Genomic DNA, 25,395 nt, shown 5'->3' on the forward strand with positions numbered 1-25,395 from the left:
GTGGCATAGGTAAGTCCTTTTTTGGAAAGGGGATCCACAGAGCCTTGCTTTTCCCCCAATTACACCTTAATGATGAGGCAAGGTTGAAGTCCGACAAACACTTTGCCATGGCGTCACTGTCGCATTTTCTTTTTATAATGACACAAAGGTCGTCGGCATAAGCTGACAGGGTCAAAGGTGGGTGTCCTGGAGAAAGGACAAGTCCAGGGATATCCTTTCTGAGGGCGATTAAGAGGGGCTCCAAGGCGAGGGCAAATAATAGACCTGAAAGTGGACAACCTTGCCTTACCCCTCTCTGAACCTTTATGGGTGGGCAAAATTCGTTGTTAACTTTGATCAAGCTGGAGATGTTTGCATATAACAAAGCTATGTAGGCTCTAAAATTAGTGCCAAGCCCGCAAGCTTGTAACACATGACACAAAAACTCATGATCAATGCTATCAAAGGCTTTTGCAAGGTCAAGAAACACCAATCCAAAATCCTCTTTGACACATTTACCAGTTAACAAATCTCTGACTAGGAATATGTTGTCATAGATGGATCTGCCAGGGATGCCGCAACTTTGATCAGGTGACACCAGGTCCCCAATAACTGTCTTCAACCGGTTCGCAAGGACCTTGGAAAACAGTTTGTAATCCGTGCACAACAAAGAGATCGGACGCCAGTTTGACAGGTGTCGGAGATCGCCAGTCTTGGGTAGCAGGCAGAGTACTGCTCTTCTAAAACTGAGTGGTAATTCTCTGGATAAAAGAGATGCATCCAGAACATTGAGCAGCTCTGGGCCCAAAATGTCCCAGAATGCCGAAAGAAATTCGGCCGGTAGGCCATCGATGCCAGGGGCTTTTCCCGACTCCATCTCAGCAAGTGCACCGGTTAGCTCTGGAAGGGTAATTGGAGCATCCAGTTCCAGACGTTGGGCCTCAGCCATGGAAGGAAGATGAGAGGTCAAAACATTCATCATTTCGTGAGAAACTGTTTTGGCCTTGAAAAGTTCAGAAAAGAAATCGATTACATTTAATCTTATATCACTCAGATTTGTTAGGATGTTCCCCCCTGGGTCCAAAACCGAAGATATAAGTCGTGCTGGTTTCTCTACAGTTTCTAGGTGAAAGAAAGCCTTAGTTGGGGTATCTGAAACCTTTATATTCTGTATTCTTAGCCGAACTAGTGTGCCCGCTGCTTTTTCATGGATCAAATCCCTTAATTGGGCCTTCTTCTCGAGTAGCAACCGATAGTTCACTGGGTTGCTCTCATTGGCCAACCTGCTCTCTAACCTTAAGATGTCTGCTTCCAAGCAAGCCATCGTGATATGTTTTACATTGGTACAGTGTGAATTAAATTGTTGACAAAATACTCGAATTTGGGCCTTTAGGTTATCCCACCAGAGACTAATTGAGGAGAAAGAAGATTTTTTAGTACTCATTTCAGCCCAGAAATCACGAAAGGAGTCTGTAAATAAACTATCTTCTAAAAGTTTAACGTTAAACTTCCAGTAACTATTTCTGCATGTAGGTCGAGGAAAAGAAAGATCTAAGGTTACCATATGGTGGTCTGAAAACAATGACGGAAAACAACCTGAAGAGGCCGCGGCGTTCCTAAAGGGTACATTAATGTACCAGCGGTCGAGTCTTGCCGAAGACACCCGGCCATTGGCACATCGACACCAGTTAAACTGGACTATGTTGGGGTGATGCAATCGCCAAACATCCAGTAGACCGGCCGTCTTAAAGAAACGGGATAGGTCCGCATGGGACTCGGGGTGGGGTTCTGCAGAGTTTCTATCCTTCGAAGGGTCAAAGGTGCAATTAAAGTCACCACCAATGCACACACATTGGTCGAGATCAACTGATTTCAGGTGGTTTACCATGGAGGTGAAGAAGGCCTTTCGGTCCCTGCTCTCACTAGGTGCGTACACATTGAAAATGGTACAGCGGAAGTTTTGATGTGCAAGCTGAAGGGAAATAAGCCGGCCTTTTATGCCTTCCTGAAAATGACAAGACTCAAAAGCTGGACCTGGCTTTAGAAAAAACCCCACCCCAGCAGATGAGGCTGACAGATTGCTAAAATAGCATTGCCCTTTGAAAGTTTGGCACCAGTCATGTTCCACGTTAGGTGTGATGTGGGTCTCTTGTAGTAAAAGAACATTTGCCTTTTTACGGTCAAACAAGTTTTTGACTTGGGCCTGACGGAGGTGACTTGCACCCCCACCATTCATGTTTAAGGTCGCAAAGGAAATGTTTTTCATTCCGTGGTAATGAAATCGCCCTGTGCTTGGGAACACTCCGTACCTGCTCGGGTAACAAACTTTCTTAACCTGTGGAATTGAGATTTCGTCAGGTCAAAATCCTCACGCGCTTTGATTATTGACTTTGCGGTGCAAATGAATGCAGCCAAGTCAGGGAAATAGTCTTTAATGACAATGTTGCGGTGACGATACGTTTCGTTAATGCTTCAGTCACATTTGGCTCGGCGGCCGTAGGGTCTAAAAAATCTACGGCCACTAGCAATTATAGGGCGGCCGCAGTATTTCCACGGTCACACAATGTAGCAGTCACATATGTTTTTATTTATCGGGTAGCCGCACGGGGTATTTAGAAATTGTGGAGACCGAAAACGTGGGGGTGCCGTACGGTCTTTGATTTGATGTCGCACGGTGACCTTGGGGTGTCCCTGCGGCGGCCATATAATTTTCAAGGCAGACGCAAGGTAGCCTCAAGGTGTCCGCAAGGCGACCGCAGGGGGGCCCTAAGGCGAACGTGCGGCTAGACGGACGGTAACGAGTGGGTATATATACCAGTTCTTTTTCATATGTATATCGTCGTCATGGCTACGGCTTGTCGAATTGCTACGGCCACCCTAGAAATGAAAAAAGTTATAACTCTGCGCTATAATTCCACGGCGACCCCTACGGCCTGTAAAAGATAGCCATACGCCCTAGGGCCACCCTGCGGCCACCTCAGAAACTCTGCGGCTGCCGCACGTTTCTGTCAATTTAGGGGGGGTACGGCCGCCGTATCCTAGCCGTAGAGCAAATGTGACTGAGGAGTAAGGAAGGTAAGAATGAGTTGAGGGGATACCTGCGAGTGACCTGTCATCGCTTGTGACAGCGCGGTTGCCTCAATGTCATCTTCGGACTCAGACACGTCAGATAACATGTCGTCAGGATCTGGGGTATTACCCGCTGCTCCCGCGGTCTTGTCTGGAGGCACCTTCACAAGTTTCCCAAGGTGTTCCCGAGAGCACTCGTTAACACTTTGGTGGATATTTGTATCTGGGGTCGGAGCTTGGGTTTGAGAACCCAGCAAACTCAGATTTACCGGCCCCGTTTGTACAGTGGGAACGTTTATTGAATCCTTAGTCTGCTCGGTATTTAAAGGGGGGACAAGCGGAAAAACATTTCCCAGCTCGGAAATGGTAATACTTTCACTGGAGGTTTCGCACTCGGAAACTTCCAGGTGAGAGGTACAAATTTTATTTTTCGGCTCATTTACATAATGAGACTCGCTGGTGTCATTGACAACGGTATTCATGTACTCAGTTAGTGAGGGAATGTCAGAGAGACACTCGGACACATGTGCACCGGAAATGGTGCCGCCCATGACCGCCTTCTTTGCAGCACCAGCGAAAATGCTTGGCGCTGGTGCTCTTCGCTTTTTAGCATACACTATGGATTCTTCGTTCATGGGTTCGGGAAAGGGGGCAATGCTAGTTGTGTCAGTCACATCGGTGGGTGTCATCACATTGGAATTGGAAAGCACCGGTGTGACAGACGACTCAGTCGGGGTGTCAGAAGGTACGGTCGGGGTGTCAGAAGGTACGGTCGGGGTGTCAGAAGGTACGGTCAGGGTGTCAGAAGGTACGGTCAGGGTGTCAGAAGGTACGGTCGGGGTGTCAGAAGGTACGGTCGGGGTGTCAGAGGGTACGGTCGGGGGGTCAAAGGGTACGGTCGGGGTGTCAGAAGGTACGGTCGGGGTGTCAGAAGGTACGGTCGGGGTGTCAGAAGGTACGGTCGGGGTGTCAGAAGGTACGGTCGGGGCGTCCGAAGGTGCGGTCGGGGTGTCAGAGGGTACGGTCCGGGTGACGGAAGGTACGGTACGGGTGACAGGAGATACGGTCCGGGTGACGGAAGGTACGGTAGGGGTAACAGGAGATACGGTCCGGGTGTTAGCGAGCATGGTCTGGGTGTCAGAAGGCGCGGTGGAGGGATTGGCCTTTTTACAAACCCTTTCGTTATGACCCGGTTCACCACACTTCGGACAAGCGGCCCTAGGACAGAATCTTTTAACGTGTCCGAATTCTCCACAATTAAAGCAAGTTAAGGAGGCTGAGGAAGCATACATGTGGTATTCCCGATCATCCAACGATACTTTAAAGGATATATTTAAACCTGTATCGGCTCCGCAATCCGGGAGAATCATGTACACTTGCCTCCTAAAGCTCATTACGTGTTTAACACGATCGCTGCGAAACCCGAGCGGAATCATTGAGATTCGGGAAACAATTTTACCATAACGAGACAGAACGGATAGGAGTTTCTCACCTGGCATGAACGGTGGAACGTTGGATATTGTTATCTTGGTAGCTGGCGTATCCATAGGGGATACCGTAATATAATGACCCCCTTTTATGGTTAGACCGGTACTAACGACGTCATGAACAAGTTTTTCTTCTGACATGAAGACAACAAATTTCTGGTTCATTCGTGATGCCGCACGAACATTACCGTCTCCTATGATGGATCCCACGGCAAGGATAATGTCCTCAGTAGGAGCTCCTTCAGGCGGAACACATGCGAATGCATGCTTACGCGTTAAATTTTCGAACGCCCCGTAACGAGAGCGTGTATTCGCCATACCAGTGAACCCCCCCCCCCCCCCCCTTGTCCGAACCGGACAAGAAGGTATCAAACCTAAATAATCGAACTAAAGTAAATAATAAACGTGCATTATAAGCACAAAAATGGCTTACAAAGCGTCGTCAAAGCCAGTAGGCCGCACCCAAAATGGGCTCGCTCTCAATCCTCTCTCTGTCTCGAAGACAAGGGTGCAGAACGGATGAAAACACAATGCCGAAGCACACAGGATGGAAAAGGAGAGGGAGGGGGGGCAGGGGAGGGCAGGAGAGGGGGGAAAACTCACAACGGACTCACCAAAACACCGAGCAGTTGCTCACAGCCGCCATGACGCTACACCCAACGCACCGACAGCCGATAGGTTGAGAGAGAGACAGAGAGACAGAGAGACAGAGAGACAGACAGAGAGAGAGAGAGAGAGAGAGAGAGAGAGAAAACAGATAAGTAGCAGAAAGACATCAGATGCTTCTAACTCAATTTATGGTCTGCAAAATTATTTTCAAAGGGCACATGACCTTTAACCTTTGACCTGTTCAATCCAAAAATGAAACAGTACATGTTTGTAATGCAGTCTGTATTGGTGCCAAGTTTGGTTGAAATCCCTTCAGTACTTCACAAGTTATTCAGCTGCAGGTGAATAAAAATACAGATAAATAAATAATTAGTGTATTAGTTATCTTCACTTATTCTACTTACCTGACTATAAAACTATCGGATTGGTGTTTTGCAGGTTGGGTAGTCTATCACAAAGTGAGCTGTTCCTCAGTTGGACCTTAAGTGGTGTATATTTCTGAATGGCCGACAGGATATCACAGAGATATGTGCTCTTGCATCTGAGCTGTCTTGCCTAGGTTTGAATGTCGGCCTAGCTATAAACTGTCAACCGGGTCCTTGACATGCAGGGCGAGGCATCAATATATGTGTAGTCCCTCATGTTAAACTGGGTGTCCCATCTGCTAGTATTATTCGGACAACTAGAAACACGTGCTCCCCCCCCCAGAGCTGCTTGGAAGGGAGCGGGATTGGAGGTGGTGAGGGATATTTGTTTTGTACCTGTAGCAGAGTAATACCACTCCATAATGCAGGGATCAGTAAACAACATCCGTTGTGCCACGTGCACAGGTGTAAATTGCAAGCTGTCAACCCACCGTTGCAGGGGGTGGGGAGAGCTTAGTTAGTTTGTGCCCATGACCGGACATTGGGTACTCCCAGCATGTATGAAAAATTTGGTGGAGTTCAGCCGAGCCGTTTTCAAGTCTATAAACGAACAGACAGACGCAAGCAGACAAACTGTATTTCAATATGACAGTAAAGACCCCAAAGTGTGTTTTGACAAAGACCGAGTGAGATATCATTAGCATCTACGCCAAATTCCAAATTCAGTCCAACATCAGGCCTGGCTAGTGTTGGCCTCATCAAGCCTGGTGTTGGGCTAGCGGCTAGGGTGCCAGCTTAGGATCCTAGGATCCTGGGTTCGAATCCTGGTCGATCGCTGAATTAACGCCAGGGGGGTTGACTCAGCCTGTCATCCTTCCGAGGTCGGCTAATTGAGTACCAGTTCACTGGTAATTCCCTGTTTGTCGTAAAAAGGCGACAAAAAGGGTTGGCGGCAGGAAGGGCATCCGGCCGTAAAACATTGCTTCAAAAAGGGGACCAAAAAACAACAACAACCACGGTGCCCGAAAAAGGCCAACCCCCGCCTTGCGGGGAAAAATGGCCTCTAAACGGTGGTTTATCAGGCCTGGCCACGGAGGTATATAATAAACTGGAGAGCCAATGACGGCTGTCGGCTGAAGCTAGCGGAAGTTGCTTGGCGGCCATATTGGGAAGCCGATTGTGACATTCGTCCACATCCATCAGGGCAAGTAATACAATACACCGGACTCGAACATGCAACTAAATTGGAAGTTTATTGTTCAATAGTTGTTATTTTTCCTTAGCTATCTGATGCCAATAACTGCAAATGAGGGTTGTATAAATTACAGCACTAGGTGGTTTGCCATTGCCTTCCCACTTCGCAGTAGCAGTAGGTAGGGCAGGAAGTTGTTCAGGGTCCTGGTACGAATCCCGATCCTGGTATTTCACGGGCAGGGCGACTGATCATCCTGGCGAACGTTAAGCCGGCTGTCTTGTCTGCTAGTGAAGGAGCTGGGGCTCCCACGTCGATCGGGGAATGGAAGCTGAATGACAGTTGGAAAGTGCCTGTAGCATACTTTATAATAAATGGATTGTCGGGGAAGGAACAGGCGAATTTGGTGACACAATGTCTACTAAAATTGCATGATATCGGTGCAGAGGTGGTTTCCTTAACTTGCGATGGACCGTCCGCTCATTTGACAATGTTACGTGAGCTAGGTGCCGACATCACGCCGCAGAATGTGAAACCAACATTTCCCCACCCAGCAAATCCCGAAAAGAAAATTTGTGTTGTACTCGATGCATGTCACATGCTTAAACTTGCAAGAAACTGTCTTGGATCCATGAAAATGATGGAGGATGGCAACAAAAAAGTCATCGCGTGGAAATACATCCAGGCACTCTTTGATCTGCAGAAGAGGGAAGGCTTGCGTCTGGGAAATAAGCTCTCCCGGAAACACATCGAGTGGAAGAGCAATGTCATGAAGGTGGACACAGCTGCTCAGACATTGAGCACTAGTGTGGCAGATGCAATTCGGTTTTGCAGGGACACTTTGCAACTATCAGAATTTCAGGGCAGTGAGGCTACCTGCCAATACATTGAAACATTGGACAAACTGTTTGACATTCTAAATTCTCGCAATCCATTGGCACGAAACTACAAGGCACCACTCATGACATCACGAGAAGGACTTTTCCTGCCATTCCTGGATACTGCCTACAGTTACTTGTCCAACATCAAAAACATGAATGGTCAAGTTATGACCAATACGCGTTTGAAAACCCCCTTCATTGGTTTCATGATCTGCATAGAGAGTGTCAAAATTTTGTATTTCACATATGTCAAACCTGCCTCATCTCCCCTGCGATACCTGCTCACGTACAAAATGAGCCAAGACCACATTGAACTTTTCTTTGGAGCGGTCCGCATTGCATGTGGAAGTGGGAATAACCCAACGGCCCGGCAGTTTGTTGCCGCATATAAGCGCCTCTTGATGCGACATGACATCAAGTCTGCAAGTGGGAACTGTTCTGCACAGGACTCAACCAGAATCCTGAATGCGGCTTCCTTCAAGTGCGTTGCAAAGCAGGCTGTGCCTGACGAGAGTCACGACATGTTGGTGGCCAGACGATACGACCTGGAGTTGAGATCGCCGGCAAAAGAGGACCACGACTATGCGGATATTCCAAATTTTGAGCAACTTTCCATCTTTACAGAGTCATGTGTTGGCTATATTGCCGGCTATGTGGTGAGGATGGTGAGGAAGACTCTGAAGTGTAGCCAATGTCTTTCTGCATTGACCAGTAACAACGAAGAATGGCAAACCACACCAATGTACAGCCTGATTGTTACCAAGAACAGGGGTGGCCTCATAGTTCCCTCGCACAGTGTTGTTCGTGTCTGTGAGGCGACTGAACGCTGTGTCAAGAGGCTCCTGGCTGTAAGCAATGGCAAAATGCCTCGTGAAAGTGGGATAAGAGTGGCAATTTCCACTTCTGTCCTTTCTGAGGTCGGTCGGTCTACATTTGCTTCCTTGGATCGGCACATGTTTGACTGTGAGGCAGACAGCAACCATGTGTTTGCTTTAATACATTCTGTATCACAATCATACAGCAAGATACGTTTCCATCATGTTGTGAGAACACTCGATGATGACATGAAGGAAGAGCGCATCAGGAAAAAATATTGCAAACTGGTCCTGTTTGCTCACCAGTGAGGCAACACCAGAGCAAGCTGAAATATAAGAGCGACCTCATCTCTACATGGTGTGGGTGTGTTTTGGGGTTAACTGTGAATTGTGTGGGTTAACTACATGACAGCGTTTCATGTCATTTATGTGACTGACTCACTGTTGATGTGTTGCTGACCCATGTCAGTGTAGAATAAACTCTGGTTATCATTATATCTGCGTGGTTTCTAACATCTTGGTAATAGAAACATACACATCTTAGTTACAATATAATGACTGAATTAAGTAACATCATATAACATGACAACAAATCAGATCTTTATATTGAGGAATATTATAGAACAAGCCAAAGAATGGCAAACGACGATGTACCTCAATTTTATAGATTTCTAGAAAGCTTTCGACTCCTTGCCCAGAGAAAGTCTGGGTCATAATGAAGAAATACAGCATACCTGGAAAATTAGTGAACCTTGTAAAAGCCCTTTACCAAGACTTTCAATGTGCGGTCGTCGACCAAGGTGAAACAACAGAATGGTTCAAGGTGAAGACAGGAGTTAAACAGGGGTGTAACATGTCAGGATTCTTATTCCTACTAGTGGGTGATTGGGTCATGAGAAGAACGATAAAGAACACCGAGCGGTAATTTTGGGCACTTTTTTTTCAAACAAGCTCTAAACCATTGGATTCCCCAGGAAAAATGCGTCTAGAACCAACTTCAAACTTAATGAACACCATTTCCTTAAAGAACGGGATTCTGAGCCCGAATATCAGTTCAAATATTAGTATTCTATATTAATTAAATAGTCGGCGGTCCTAAAATTCGCTCCAGCTGCATCATCAGTGCGCCACGCCTTTGCTTTGACAGGCTTACGATCGGCTTCCCAATATGGCCGCCAGACTATTTCCGGTGGCTTCACGGCGGCTAATGCTGCGAGGTGGCCAATTGGCTCTCCATATTATATACCTCCGTGGGCCTGGCTAGCTGCTTCATTAAACAGCTAATGTCCACTCACTAAAATATGTCAACCCCAACTTCATGTGAAAGCCATAAGCAGGGGAGGTTAAACTGAAACATCTAGGAAGAACTAAAAAAAAGATCATATTATTTTACGATGTGATCAATTTCTATCCACTCGCCTCTCTTAGCGCCATACCATCATCTTCAACATCACGATTAAATGTTGTCTCCATCTCCCCTTCACCTTCGCTGTAAAACAGCAAGAAATATCCAGGGTGATAAAAAGGTGAGATGGGTTAATCAGATAGTGAAATAAAGTGAGAGTATGATGACCTTAGGTCATTAGAATAGTGAGAAGTATGTTTATTAGATGAGAGAAGTGAATAAAAGCAAAAAGGGTGAAGAAAAACAAAGCATGGTGAGTGAAGTCAACTTCAATGTCCTTTTCAGAATGAAACGGTGGCAAGTAAACGATGAGATCAAGAGAATCAAGGGTAAAGTGATGTCTGGGATGGAACATATGGAAAGGCCAGACAGAGCTAACATGACTTGATGTTAAAATACTGACCCAGCCAAGGCAGAGTCTAGTGCAGCGGGTTGTGATACATGTCCAAATGTTCGCTGGTAACTCTGAAAAGAGAAGAGAAGATATTGAGGATTAAAAAAGAGATACGAAAAGAACAATGTGAAATGGAATTAAAAAAAAAACTTGGCTCACACTTGTGAAACATTTATCTCTAGTTGCTGTCAAACTGGTTTTAAAATGTGATCTTGTCACTTTGCTGCAGGAAAGTGATGGTGTCCCCAGCTGTATGCGGGGGTGCCCCATCCTGCATAAACCAGGTCATGCTGAGCTGGTTTGGGGTCACCTTTTGGGCTAGATCATTATGGAACTTCTGGAGCACGGCCCGGTGTTACATGTTAAAATTGCCCATGTGGTGCAGTAGAAGGGATAGCTCCAGTAAAACTAAAAATTCAAACAATAATCACAATAAAAATAGTAATAAATCTTATCAATTTGAAATTTCACCAAAATCAAATGTTTTTCAGAATGTATACATTCAAAATATTGAGAGTTGCCTGGGTTCGGTTCAGCATATATCCCATATGGGGGTGATTTTATTTTAACTGTTAAATTGATTTTACACAATAAGCGAACAATGAAATGGTCATCATACCTTTTTGAGGAAAGCTGATATTTGGCTGTCTGACTGGTGGGCTGCCATGTTTGCTCTGACAGTTCCGTATGATTCACACAGTACAGCCAAAAATAGATTCTGTGGAACAGACAGTAATCCATTGACACCAGATTGCAGGAAAAAGAATCAACAAAAGGAATTAATCTTAGCCACCTGTTAAATACCCTACTATCAAAACAGCTATGCTTCAATACACTAAATCTTGTGAAAACAAAGGCTTCATACTTCTACCCTTTGATCGAGAACAACTCCATCAATACAAAGGATCTCTTCTCTGTCATTGATAAACTTCTACGTAGGATTAAGAGTCCTTATGCACAATTCCCATCTCTTTTACTGTCAAAGCAATTTGCCGTTTCCTTTCAGGATATGGCATTACTTGCTTATCTAGTCCAGAGCGCATTGAGCAAATATATTCTGGATCCTTCACTGTCATCCTTGCCATCAAATACTTGCTTTTGTTTCAATATTTTTTTCCCTGTCAGTCCAGATGGTGTTCAGTCAATCATACTAGATGCACATGTCGTGCCATGCCCATTTTGTGTCCCTGCCGTGTCCGTGCAGTGTTGTGTCCGTGCCGTGTCATGCCATATTTCTTCTGGATTTCTGATTTATCAATTAATACAACATCCTTGATAACCCGTCAATTGAATGGAAAAACAAAATGTACCAATCTCTAGTGAGCATGCGACTGGCGTTTTCATCTGCAGTACTAACACTGCCATCTTCACTAACACCATGTTTGGCTGAATCGTTCGCACAAGGCTTGAGAAGATAATGCTCCACAATTCCCCTGAAAGCATTTCCATCACTAATTTTGTCTTCAATAGTTTCTTCAAAAATCCACTGATCAGTTTCAACATACTGAGAACCTTCAGAGTTGCTAATGACGGCGGAATCAGTATCGTAATCCGAGCTCGACATGCACTCTTTCTCTATGTAAGCCGCTATTTGGATCAAGGTATGTTCATAGTGTGACATTGAGTTCATAGATCAAGGTGAGCAAAATCGACACTCTAGGGTTTTTTTTGACACTTTCTGATTGGCAAAAAAAATTCTAAATAAATTAGCCCTTCTAATTAGACCATGATTAATGATTTTCAGTGGTTTTCAGGAAAAAAAAGGATTTTGCATTTGAGTTCCCCTTTAAGATGCAGAGGGCACTGCCGCACATAGATGTATAGGATAAGATAAAATGCATAGTGCAAAGCAGTTTCTTTGCTTCGTGCAGTGGCACAATGATAGGTGGGTTGCCACTCTGACGCAGGATACTCAAATGGCTCATTCTTCCCATTAAGTATTTTTGCTGATCTCATGGTACTCATTTTGCTGACCTCGGAAAGATGGCAGGCTGAGTCAACACACCTGGTGTTATGTTAACGGCACGAGAGGGGCTCAAACTCAAGACCCTCAGATCTTAAGCCAGCCACATTACACATCAAGCCAACACCAAGAGGTTTGAAGCTGCAGGTCTCAATGCATAATGGCCCATGATGCGAAAACAGTATCCACAGTATATTTTAACATCACTAGTGCTGGAGTATAGGTTGATTTTCCAGGTGGCTGCAGACAAAATACAACAACAGCCATCCTTGTAACCAGATTGCATAAGTTTAGGAATAATCTCCATCACCATATTCTCAGGGCAATTTGAGATGTGCACTATTTCTACCTACGATGATTTATATCCACATTCAGTAAAGGAATAAAAGATTATTAAGGATCACACAAACATAGAGAGAGAACATAAAACATGACAAACGTAGAGGAAAAATATTTTGAACCTCACCGTCAGGATAATGAAGAAGAAGAATAACAACAGGCAGAGCAGAAAAATCGAGCAGGAGTTTTGCACCACTTTGTTGAGATCCTTATCACCCATGAGCAGCTGCATCAGACTAATCCTGCGAAAACAAATACTGAAATTGATGCATTCAGAGGAGCAAAAGATCCAGAAATGAAGACCACTCCTGAAAATAGATTCTGTTGTATTTTGAATTGTTTGGTAAACGCAGATTGGAAGGAGCAGTTGTCTGAAATGACAAAATAAAAACAAAATAATCTTGTGTGTTTTATAGAGAGCACCAGAAATGATGCAATCCCATTAAGTGACTACAGAAATAGAGCATTTTAATTAGAGCAGTAAATAATCAAGCAAAACAGTGATCCCCATGAATTAACCTGGAAGAGCTTTCATCTTTTTGTGTTTTTATACCATCTACCTCCTTCGCAGGATGTGTGGAAAACTGAAAATAACGACCAGGTTAAAATAATGACAAAGAGGACGTTGAAGTTGAAAAAAGATCCATAGCATTCAAAACTAGAACGCCACTCAGTAGAGCGCATACTCCCGCCGTGGGTCAAGTTGGAATAATACGTTTTGTTTAACATCCCTTCTCCCCAAAACAATAAATTAAAAAGAAAATAGGCCCTAACTGTCAGAGAATTAATTTTGATATATCTCGGAATTAGAGGAGAAAAACATCATTTAAGAATAAGAATAAAAGCTTTAATGCAGTAAAACAGAAAAAAACAATCCCCCAAAAATATTCCTGTATCTGGAATAATATCCTGAGCTTCACCAAAAACTAATCAATTCTTCCTTATCCCAAGGGCAATCATCCCACCAACTTTCATCCAAATCCGTTCAGAACTTTTCCAGATATCTTGTTCACAAACACACGAACACACGAACATACGAACACACATACGTACATACGTACACACACACACACACACACACACACACACACACACACGGACGGACACGATCGAATGCATTACTCCTTGGCGGGAGTAACTAGAGAGTTCAGAGGACACGCTACTCCATGCAATGTTCAGGTATGTACAGGAGGGCCTTGCCTTTTGGAGGGTTACATTCTTGAAAATCCCTGTGAACCGTAAATCCGCAAACTTAAAGAAGGTAATGGAGAAAATAGGATTAGGGACTTCAACTTTGAAATATGTCCAAACTGTACCCTTCATTAACATTGTGCATTGTTTTGTGTTGTTTGTTTTCATGAATAAAAAGGTTACTAAGAACATAAAATAAAGTTCATTTTCTTGAGTTATTATTATTATTTTATATGCAGCCTGTGCCTACTGGATGCATCATTGCTGGGAGCGTGGCTGTACCGCGGATGCAGTGCCCCCTGTTTACAGTAAACTGGAACTCATTTTGCCGACTTTGGAGAGTCAACCCCCTGGGTGTTATGTAACGGCACAACAGGGGCTCAAACTCAAGACCCTAAAATCTTAATCCAGCCACCTTGACCATTAAGCGAACACTAAGCATACTGTCGCACGATTCCTTCGGTTAACACCGTAGGACCGCGGAGGACCGAACGGCTTTAATGGAGGCGACGATCAAATACGGATTCGGCTATAAGAGCACGGGGGGAAGAATGAAGAAGTAGTGGAATCGCTTACCTATACCGAACCGACGGCAGCTCTGATCCTGCAAGGGAAAGTAACTCAACGAACACGGGAGGTAAAATGTACAAAGAGAATGATTTATTTCAAACCCAAGACAATGAAACGCGACAGAAGATAAATAATTTTCCTAAATCGGGATCCCGCACACCGACTTCCAAATACGAGACAAAGGAATGAATTACATAAAATAACTGTCCCGTCGTCTAATGTTCTGTGGGGTGTGCCCTTATCTGTCAGTAGTCTGCAGTGTGTCGTCCGGAATCGTCTAGGCTCCAGTGGCGCGAAGAAACCTCTGTCCGCCTTGCTCGCGCGCTCTGCTAGGCCCCGAGCGCACGCCGCCAGGTAGGCCCCGGCCTCGTCTGCTCAGCGGCATGCCTCGCTCCCAAAGAAAGAGCAAGCACGATGGGTCCAGCGTAGAGGCAAAAAGAGGGCGAATGGCGATCTCCAACACGAAGGGGTCCAGCGCGAAGAGAAAAAATGTCGTCCAGCTGTCCCAGAGTCCTTTTGTCACCTCGCGTGTCACGTCAATTCTGGCGCATTCCCAATCAGAGCCTCGTCTCTCGACCTCTCGAATGTTCTGACTGTGCTGGTGCCCTCCCATTGCCTCCCCCCCATTACCTCTTGGCCCCGTGACAGCCAAACAGCCCTTTCCGCCGTTACCCCACCTTTGAGGGTCTCCACAAACCAGACTGCATAGCCTCCTGCTCCAGCGCAGCTACGCGGGTCGCTGGGAGTCTCCCTTACCCCAAGGCGCCCAAACAGACCCACCACCGATGAGCTCCAATTTCCAGATACCACTGGCTGCCAGGGGTAATTGCCACAGAGGGGGGCCACAAGCATCGCTCCTCAGAGTTTGATCTGTACCTGCGGACACACACACACCTTCCCCACCCACAAAATCCCAAAACACATTTCCTCCCCTGCTGCCATTCAATTTTCCAACACAATTCAGAGCAGATGTCACAAAAAGATTTGCCATTGCCTGCCTCATGTGGAATCCCCGGTTCACATTTTACCATTACACATTTTCAAAACACAATAATCACTCATACTCAATGTCCAACCTCACGACCACATAGAAACACATAACCTCTACACATAAACACACTCCACCCACAAGACACTGTGGCACACATTCCATCCCCCTTCACCGGCCATGTCATCACTCTCACCCACCCCCAACTCCAAATTACAATTCCCCAATTTAACTAATCAAGTCCTGAAGCTTGGACAGTAAACATCAAGGCCTTACCCCTACCTTGATGTGCAGGTAATTACCGGTTGGTCAGGTCCAAAGTGCCATCCACCCACAAAATCCCAAAATTTCTCATTGGACCAATCAAATTCTTCCAAATTTCACTTTTGTCCCCACTATACTGGCAGGTATGTGGATCCGCATCCAATGGTGAACTGTTCTAAACAACTACGTGTGGCTACGACAGCTCCGCACCTCAACCGTGCAAGGGTCATTGAGACAAGCTGAGCAGTCGAAACGCCAACATGGCCCATGAGCGTCCATAAGGGTGCGACCCACCATCCATCCTTCGGCCCCCCCTGCGAGGATCACGGCTGCACTAGCCCCAGCCGGCCAATGTGGTGAGCCTGCTGCCAACAAACTCTACCATACCCACAACCTCGGCCCTGGGGGAGACGGTCGCAGTGCGTGGCATTCCCTTCATGTCAACTACGCCGCCCTCATCCCCCAGTCCACACAACTGCAGCCCCCAGTGCCCACCCACACTTGACCATGGTCCGTGATGACCATGGTGACATGGTGACACATGACCATGGTGCCATGGACCCACACCAAGGTCCAGTCAACAGCCATGCTCCACCAGGAGACTCACCCAGAAGACATGGTCCACATACCTCTTACACCCATAGTACCACGTTGACCCTCAGACCCCCAACTCCATCCCCATGATCCCGCATCCCAAATATCGGCACAATCACCCCCGCAACCAGTTGAAGGCTGCGTCCTGCTAAGCTGTCAATTTTGTATCACAGCATCCAACACTCTGGTCTAGCACACCTGGATCAATAATGGTGCCACTGCTGTCAGTGACCACCATAGCATTTCAAAATTCATCCTTAAATTTGCATCTAACCCTCAGATTACCCATGCCAAATAGTTTTCACATTTTACTAATCACACCAAAGAAGGGTGCTTCTCCATACACATGCCAGCTGAGCATGGCCCATATGCTCGGCTCGTTACCAATTCCCGATTCATCAATCCCGTGGCTCTCTTCCCAAACCGGGAGTCCACAAATCATAACGGAACATCTGTGGAAGGTCACTCTCACACCATCACGTTCTACAGATGCTCCAATGGTTGTCCGGTGGGCTATCTCATTCCTGTCCATGCGGTTCGACCCGCGTCCATAGACCAGCACAACATGGCAGGTCATCACATGCTGGCTGTCCCAGAGTCTCAGGGAGAGGGTGTCAGGCCGCATGCCCGGGTGGTCACCACATCAGGCCCATGTTGGCCATCCGCGATGCCACCAACAAAGCACGACCCACAACACCTCCCCCTAGAGGTCCTCAATATATGCCATCCCAGGCTTGAGAAACCACCTCGGACCCCCTGGAGGTCACCAGGGTCCAGTGACCCTGCCGGCCCGAGCCACACGCTCGGGCGGTGCCCCGATGGACAAGGGACGCCACACTCCACCAGACTCCCCGTGGGGCCCAGGTCGTACGACGACACCCATGGCTGGACCCCACGTCCAAATCTCACCAGCACAGCCCCCCAGCTGGCTGGCATCCCTAAATTTCGAAAGGGGCAACTTTTGCCCGAGGCCATCCCCAATGACCTCTCCTGGTCCAAATTCCGCAGCCCGGGGATGAACTCTCCCCATGGCTGCTCCACATCAAATTCCCATTTTAATTTATATTTATTTTTCCTTTTAAAAATTTGCATTTCCACCTGTGCCAAACCACAGCTGCAGGTAACAACTCCCTCAGGTTGTTCTGCCCCTCCATGCAGCTGGTCCAAATTCCCCACGGGGACCAAATCGTCTGAGGCTCGATCTCCCGACTCTCCAAGGTCCAAATCCAGTACGGAGCCAACACACTCCCCCAACTGGTTCTGCAATTTCGGAGCCTCAGTTACCAAATTGTAGTGCATGGTGAGGGTCCCCTCGGTGACCTCAACCACCTCGTCAGACCGACTCACCTCCTCCCCCAGACTCCTTTGGATCTGGTCAAACTCTACCTCCATGGGACTGTCCCAGGTCCCCAGCCGCTGGGTCACATCATTTATATCACCATTACCAATCATTTCTGGCCCCGACAGGTCGTCCCCAATAAATACCCGGTCCGGCTCCATTACTCGGACCCCCCTATTGTTATCCCCTCTTGCTTTGAACCACCACCCTGGCACAGCAAGGATTCAAATCCATCCCCCTGTTGATGTGTTGGGGCATCCACCCGGCCCCGATAAACCTCCAGGCCACCATGTGGGAAACATTCGCCATTACAATTTTCACATTCCCTATTCACCTCTTGGCACTCCACATCTACCTGTAGGCATTCCCCATCTACCTGTCAATTTTCAGTCCCCCGTTTTAATTTGCTTGCCATTCCCGGCTCCTGAGCCCCGTTGGCATTAAATCTCATCATTTCTCCTCTTAATTCCTCAATTTTTCCGGTTTGAGAATTTATTTGCTCCTTCATTCCCTTCATTTCAATCTTTTGTTCATCCATTTTGTTATTCAATCCCTCAATTTTTCCTTCCAACCGCTCACTCCGAGCATCCATTTTGTTTTCCAGCCCCATCATGTCTCCCTTCAATTCATTAATTTTATTACTCATGTTGTTATTCATTTTCTCACAACTACCGTTTATTAATTCCCTCATTAATTTCATTAAGGCCTGGGCATCTATGGGGGCCGTCCCTACGACGGGGAAAGCTCCACTCCTGCTCTCTACCCCATCTACCTCCGACTCACCCCCAAGGCTATCTGAACCTTCCTTTCTTTCTTCCATATCGCTCACCTCTTCCATCCGCAAAGAAGAAGTAGCTTCCCGCGCATATTTTATCTCAGAAACCGATTTAGATTTTAACTGACGCGCCGTTCGCGTCCCGCGCACCGATTGACGATGCAATTTATCGCCTCTGACTAAAAAAATTTTGCGCCCAAATTCTCCACACTCCTTGACACCAAATTTATAACAGGGTTCAAATCCCACTCCTGAATACCAATTGTCGCGCGATTTCTTCGGTTATCACTGTAGGACCGCGGAGGACCGAACGGCTTTAATGGAGGCGACGATCAAATACGGATTCGGCTATAAGAGCACGGGGGAAGAATGAAGAAGAAGAAGTGGAAGCGCTTACCTATAGCGAACCGACGGCAGCTCTGATCCTGCAGGGGAAAGTAACTCAACGAACACGGGAGGTAAAATGTACAAAGAGAATGATTTATTTCAAACCTAAGACAATGAAACACGACGGAAGATAAATAATTTTCCTAAATCGGGATCCCGCACACCGACTTCCAAATACGAGACAAAGGAATGAATTACATAAAATAACTGTCCCATCGTCTAATGTTCTGTGGGGTGTGGCCTTATCTGTCAGTAGTCTGCAGTGTGTCGTCTGGAATCGTCTAGGCTCCAGTGGCACGAAGAAACCTCTGTCCGCCTTGCTCGCGCGCACCGCTAGGCCCTGAGCGCATGCCGCCAGGTAGGCCCCGGCCACGTCTGCTCAGCGGCATGCCTCGCTCCCAGTCCGTCTGCCACATGCGAGGTCCCGCTCGCTCCGAGCACCACGACGAACCAGATAAGAGCTCCGAGCGCCGAGAGATCTCCAAGAGCGAAGCACGAAGGGTCCAGGCAAAAAGAAAGAGCAAGCACGATGGGTCCAGCGTAGAGGCAAAAAGAGGGTGAATGGCGATCTCCAACACGAAGGGGTCCAGCGCGAAGAGAAAAAAATGTCGTCCAGTGAGTCCTTTTGTCACCTCGCGTGTCACGTCAATTCTGGCGCGTTCCCAATCAGAGCCTCGTCTCTCGACCTCTCGAATGTTCTGACTGCGCTGGTGCCCTCCCATTGGCCAAGTGCTTCCTGCCCTGTGGTGTTGCTCGCCCCTCCCCCTGGCCAATCAACAGTCCTCCTGGGCGTGGCTCCCAGCCTTGCTCAATGCTTGGTCGCCCATGGTAGCATACTGCGCAGCTGCTGCCTGCTTGTCTTTCCGGTCAGTCATTGTAAGGGGAGGGAATTATTTACTGTGTGCTCCAAGGGATCTATCTAATGTCTATGTGAATGTGTATTGCCATAAGGGACACAGGTTTGGCGACAGAGGGGACGACGAACAAAGGAATCTTATCCATAATCCCTGTACTACTTAGCACGCCCCACCCCCTCGTAGCGGGGACACCAATACAGCTTATACCGACATCCGGCTAACCATATAACTTATTACAGGTAGATTCCCTGTCGCGACAGTCGAATACCTACCTATACAGATCTATCTGACTCTATATATCACTCCACCCAAATACATAACAATACTTTCCTGTAAGAATCTTACTATAATTCACCAAATGTCCGTCCGTCTGTCTGTCTGTCTGTCCGTTCGAAGGTACCGTAAAAACTGCTGAACCGATCGCAACGATATTTTGGGTGGATAATCCTGGGATCTCCAGGAGTAAAATAGGCTGTTTAGTTTTCCCAATTTCAGCTTTAGTCTCAGGCATTCTCAGGTTTGGACTCCCACATAACATTCGCGTTCGCATAACGTTCATCGTGACGACGTTTTCATTGTGACGATGTTGTTTTCCCGGGTGCCGCACAAACGGCTGCACCGATCGCTGCACAGCTGCACCAATCAAACTCGGTGACCTCGGACAAAGACCTTTTATAAGGACACGGGTTGAATCCCTGCTTGAGAGAATTCCAACCCCCTCGCTCCCCGCCATCACGGCCGTCTCTCCAACTTACAATCCCACGAGATATGCGGAAAGGACGACCCAAAACCAATATAAACATCATTAAACATCATTCGTATGTTTGTTTTTTTTTGTATACTGAATCGAGGCTCGTGAAAGAGCTTACATTTACTTCACAAACAAATCAACCAGACAAACAAAATATATAAAAAGAGGGAGCGGAAGACAAGATGGGGAGAGAAGGGGAAGCACACAAACACAACATTTGAGAGCAGGGAGATGTGTGGGAGGGAGAGGACTTGGGGGGAGGAGGCGTGGGAATGGGGGGGGGGGTGGGCAAAGTATAAAACACAAGGACACCAAGGACTTCCAGGACAGAAGTTGGTATTTCAAAAAAGTGGAATTGGGGTGAAATTAGCGGGGGTAGAAAAGATCAATGCTTTGGATGGGGGAAGATAAGAGATGGTGGTGAACAGCTGTTTTAAAGACCTGGAGGGTGGAGTGGGATTGAAGAGAGTGAGGGAGTTTGTTCCAGAGGCGGGAGAAAAGAGGAATGAAGGAGTGAAGGTGAGCAGAGAGTCTTGATTTTGGCAGTTTAACCATAAGAGGGTTGCAGGCAGATCTTGTGCGACCTGTAGGAATATTTGCGGGACAGAGCCCAGAGAGAGCTGGGGGGGGCAAGGCCAGAGAGGAGTTGGTAGAAGACGGAAAGACCACCAACCTGCCTGCAGTGAGTGAGTGAGAGGCCCTTGCTTAGGTAGCTTCAGGTAGAGGTAGCCCTTGCTTAGGTAGAGGTAGCTTCATCGCGGGAGATTCCAATGATTCTGAACGCTTTGGTTTCAACAGCGTGAAGACGAGCTAGGTGTGAGGCAGGAGCACCAGCCCAGAGGGGAGAGCAGTATTCCATTGAGCTGCGGGAGAAAGCCTTGTATGTGGTGAGGAGCTCAGGTGTGCCAAGGAAGGACTTCCCACGACAGAGGATGCTCAGTCGGCGACTGGCTTTGGAGGCCAGATTTGAAATGTGGTTTTCCCAGGAAAGATCATGGCAGATAGTGAGACCCAAAAGCTTGAGTGACAGAACTTCTTGGAGAGGATTATTCAGAAAGTGGATGGGAGGGTTGTCCAGTCGGTCTTTTCGGAGAGACATCGTAAGAGTGTGAGATTTGTCAGGATTGAAAGACATGTTCCACTTGTTTGCCCAGTCTGTGATTTTGTCCAGGTCTGCAGAGAGTGAGGAGGCTGCAGACTGCCGATCTGAGGGATGAAGAATGGAGCGACAGAGAGTAGAGTCATCAGCAAAGAGATAGAGAGGATTTTCAATAGAGTCAGAGAGATCATTGATGAAGACCAGAAAAAGCACAGGGCCCAGAACACTGCCTTGGGGAACTCCAGCCTGAACAGGAAGAGGAGATGAGAGAAACCCATTCAGGGCCACACGTTGACTACGACTAGAGAGGAAGTCCCCCAGCCATGCGTGGAGATTTCCATGGATACCAAAAGAGGAGAGTTTGGTGAGCAGAGCGGGGTGCCAGACCGTATCGAAGGCACGTGATATGTCAAGGGAGACAGCTCTAATTTCCTGTTTGGCATTGAGGACCTCCATCCATTGTTGAGAAAGCAGAAGCAGCATGTCCAGAGTAGAGTGACCAGGTCTGAAACCAAATTGATGATCAGAGATCAAGCCATTGGAGAAGAGGAAAGATTTCATATCTGAAGCAATGATGGATTCCATTACTTTGCTGATAATTGGGAGAAGGCTGATTGGTCTGTAGTTGCTGGGATCTGTTTTTGCACCTTTTTTGTGCAAAGCGGTGATGTTGGCAGATTTCCAAGCAGATGGCAGATGACCTTGAGCAAAAGAGGGTGAAGAGAACAGAGAGAGGGAGTGAAAGAGCAGAAGAACAGGATTTTAGGACCCGTGGGCTGATGCCGTCAGGTCCAGTTGCAGAATCAGAGTCGAGGGTTGACAGAAACTTTTCCACCTTGTCAGGAGGAAAGGACACAGAGTCCAGGAGCAGCTGGGTACGACTGTGTACGGTGGGTACAGAGAGGGATGGGTTTGGGTTTAATGATATAAACATCATTAAAAGTAAATAATGACCTCGGCCAAAGTTCAAACGACATTTAATCTTTACATGAGAGAATTCCACATAGCTATTTTGGCGGTGAATACGCTAACAGATCGCTGTCTCCATCGATCTTGCCAAGGCCGTAACAGCTATCGGCTCAAAATCCTTTTAACTGTTGATTTGGTAGTTTTTACAATGAAGGAAACATTAACAATGTTGTTAGAAGTTTATTTTGTGATTAATTTGTGATTGGAGTTATGTTGTTTGGAATGAAAAGAGATATCGAGTTCAAGTGAATGACGACATGCCGTGATGGTTTCTACTTTCTGAACGTGAACTTCGCAGATCGCCCGCCATATGCAGATTTGCCATGGTCCCACGATCGATGTTTATATATGTGAACGTACCCGTTTGTTTGCGAACGGGTACGTTTTTCATGGAAGTCCTTCACGAACTTGCTGTCCATGTCTGACGTGCAACTGAAGGTGCCACAGGAATGTGGAATTTATTGTTTCATGCTTTAGCATTCTCCGTATCTGCATTGCCTGTTTGGCTTCTGGCCTCCCACCCGTGCGTAGCATGGGTATCTCCCTCGTAACGTAAAATAACGTGTATTTTTCTGTTATTAAGATCATGAAACTTACCTTCAATAATAACAATAATAAGCTTGATCCAATAATGCGATCGCGATGTTGATGATGGCTGCGATAAAGATGAGTAGATGGGGATGATTGGTACATACCCATAATGGTCGCCTCCTCACCTCAAAATCCTCAATTGGTACATCCTCGAAAAACATGCCACACCCTCTAATGCTATACGTATATCGATATATTGCATGGTCCTTGGAAGTATTATGAAGGCGATTTGCTTCATACAGTCTTCAAGTATATAATTCAGTGTAAATAAAGGTTTCAAGGTGCGTGTGTATATATATATAATTAATTCTCGGTTTTACCTCCGTTTTACCCAGCGTCTATGATGCCACCCTATCAAACATGTTGCATATGTTATTCAACTTATTCACACCTGTTGCTTGTGTCCTCTATGACGTCCTTAAAAACAGTAAGTTTCCTGTTTGGAATGATTTTCAATTTCGTTTGATTGCCAGACAGGCAGAAAGCGTAAATAAATTATCTCACTCCTTTCTGCGCACGTACGACTGGGTCAAATTCAGAGCCAATGTATGGTAAAATGCCAAACTTGTCTTCCTCTTCATGTTCAGATTCGTGTTCAAAAATATCACATTCAATTTAAAATAAGCTGTTTATAACATTCCTCGATCATAAACTGATATGACGGATGGACGGACAGACATGACCCAATTGCTTAACCCCGCTTTATGCTTTGCGTGCATGGGGTAACAAATTTGGCAATGCTCTCAATCGGGAATGATGGTCAGTTGGGCTTAGCATATCTCCACAACGATATTGTTCCAAATCATTTTCATTTGCATTGTGTATTGATGATTATTGATCTATTATTATCAACCAGTGCAACTATTATTGTTGGTGAAACATGAGAAATATAAGCGGAAATTAAGGCATTACTTACATGCAGCGGAAGAAGGAGGAGAATTCTGGGAGCTGGGTGCTGAACATAAGGAAAGAGAGCTGGACAAAACATAAGAATGTAAAAATGGCAAGCATGGAGGTGGCAAGGAGATGGGGAAATGCACGGGAAAGTGCGAGAGAGAGTGGGCGCCACGCTGAGCACAAAGCCAAGTACCGCAACCCCTGTAACACAGGATACACACAACCACATATATTCCCAGTGCCGCAATTACCAGTTAGAGTATGTAAACAATAAGAAAATTAAATAATTCATCATTTAAATCATTTAAATCAAAAAATTAAATCTAATCAAGTGAAAATGTATATAATAGCACAAGCATTACGGGCAAAATAACATAAACGACAAGGGTAGCAAACATGATATTGAAGGAGCTGTGCTCCAACTCGAATCGAAAGAATGGACGCGACAAAAAGCTGGAATTCGTCTGAGTTTCTTTATTGCATCAAATCAACTCGGGTAAACTCAAAAGCCCGTTTATCGGGCAGCATTATATACAAGCACTCGAATATCTCATGCCGGAGCGTTTGCCCTTAAAAGGCGCGACTGGGCGTGTCTGGGAGACCTGGGCGAGTCTGGACATGCCCGGGAACGGCGAGACTGGGTGTCACCGGACGGGCCGGGCGTGCCTGGACATGCCTGGGAACGGCGAGACTGGGTGTCGCCGGACGGGCCGGGCGAGCCCGGGAAAGGCGAGTCCGGGCATGCCCGGGAAAGGCGAGACTGAGCGTCTCCGGGCGGTCTGGGCGAGCCCGGCACAGCGATCGCTCCATGGTTGCGTCCTCGGCAGGTGTAAGGCGATTGTGTATGTTCAGCGGCAACCGCTACAATATAATATAATTACCCTTGTGAGGTGAATGGTTATTACAAGACTGCACATATTGTCGTGTTCAGGGTGATTAACACCGCCTCTGAAAGAATGGGCCGAACAGACCTTAACTGTCAATTATGGCGGAATTTGTGCTCGTGCGCAGGATTGGGGTGAACCACAAGGCTCCTTATCTCTTTTAAAACCAAACGGTTTTATTCCCAAACAACAACAACGACAACAATAACTATTGAATTTAATTTTTGAATTTATTTTCCATCACATTAAGTTAAAATAAAGATAAGGGAAGGTTTGGGTGAATCCATAGAAGATAAATGTATAAATGATGTTGAGGGAATGTGGATATTTACCTCTGCCACCAAAGGTGGATGGAGGTTATGTTTTCACCCCTGTCTAGGCCTCAGGCTGACACCGTGTATCGTTCAATCCCGTTCCGAGGTCAGAGAGACTAAAAAATAAGCACTGGTAATCTGAGTACGTGCCGAGTTGTAGCACATACAAAAAGTTTAACTAACAGATTCTGCCATTTGAAAGTTTTCCACGCGTTTATGTCACACTACTTTGTCTTGCATCGAAGGCACTAATTTTGATAGGCCTATCAGAACACTTGCTTGGGTCACATGACATACAAAATGGCGGCGCCCATGTCGCGCTGAATGTTTAGTCATGGCCTCGGGAAAATCGCGTTTAAAGTGCTTCATGCACTTTGAACACGTCGTGAATGACATAACTTCGCCGTTTACGCCTCTCAAAATAAAC

The 25,395-nt window shown here is 46.5% G+C and overlaps 1 protein-coding gene across 4 annotated transcripts in view; it reads right to left on the bottom strand.

The window, feature by feature from the left end:
- The window catches only part of LOC137430118 (polycystin-2), a 121,229-nt gene that overhangs the window by 59,600 nt on the left and 36,234 nt on the right, over positions 1–25,395 (bottom strand). For 3 of the 4 annotated variants that reach the window (XM_078780254.1, XM_068120687.2, XM_078780256.1), the window contains 5 exons: positions 23,790–23,971; positions 12,626–12,740; positions 10,816–10,914; positions 10,206–10,267; positions 9,817–9,886 (listed from right to left, as the gene is read on the bottom strand). In XM_078780254.1, coding sequence (XP_078636380.1) covers positions 9,817–9,886; positions 10,206–10,267; positions 10,816–10,914; positions 12,626–12,740; positions 23,790–23,971 — 528 coding nt within the window. The remainder of the gene's footprint in view (positions 1–9,816; positions 9,887–10,205; positions 10,268–10,815; positions 10,915–12,625; positions 12,741–23,789; positions 23,972–25,395) is intronic. The other variant, XR_010985001.2, reaches the window with a different exon arrangement.

This window comes from Myxine glutinosa, chromosome 6, assembly GCF_964187855.1.
Source record: "Myxine glutinosa chromosome 6, kmMyxGlut1.1, whole genome shotgun sequence".
NCBI classification, from domain to species: domain Eukaryota; kingdom Metazoa; phylum Chordata; class Myxini; order Myxiniformes; family Myxinidae; genus Myxine; species Myxine glutinosa.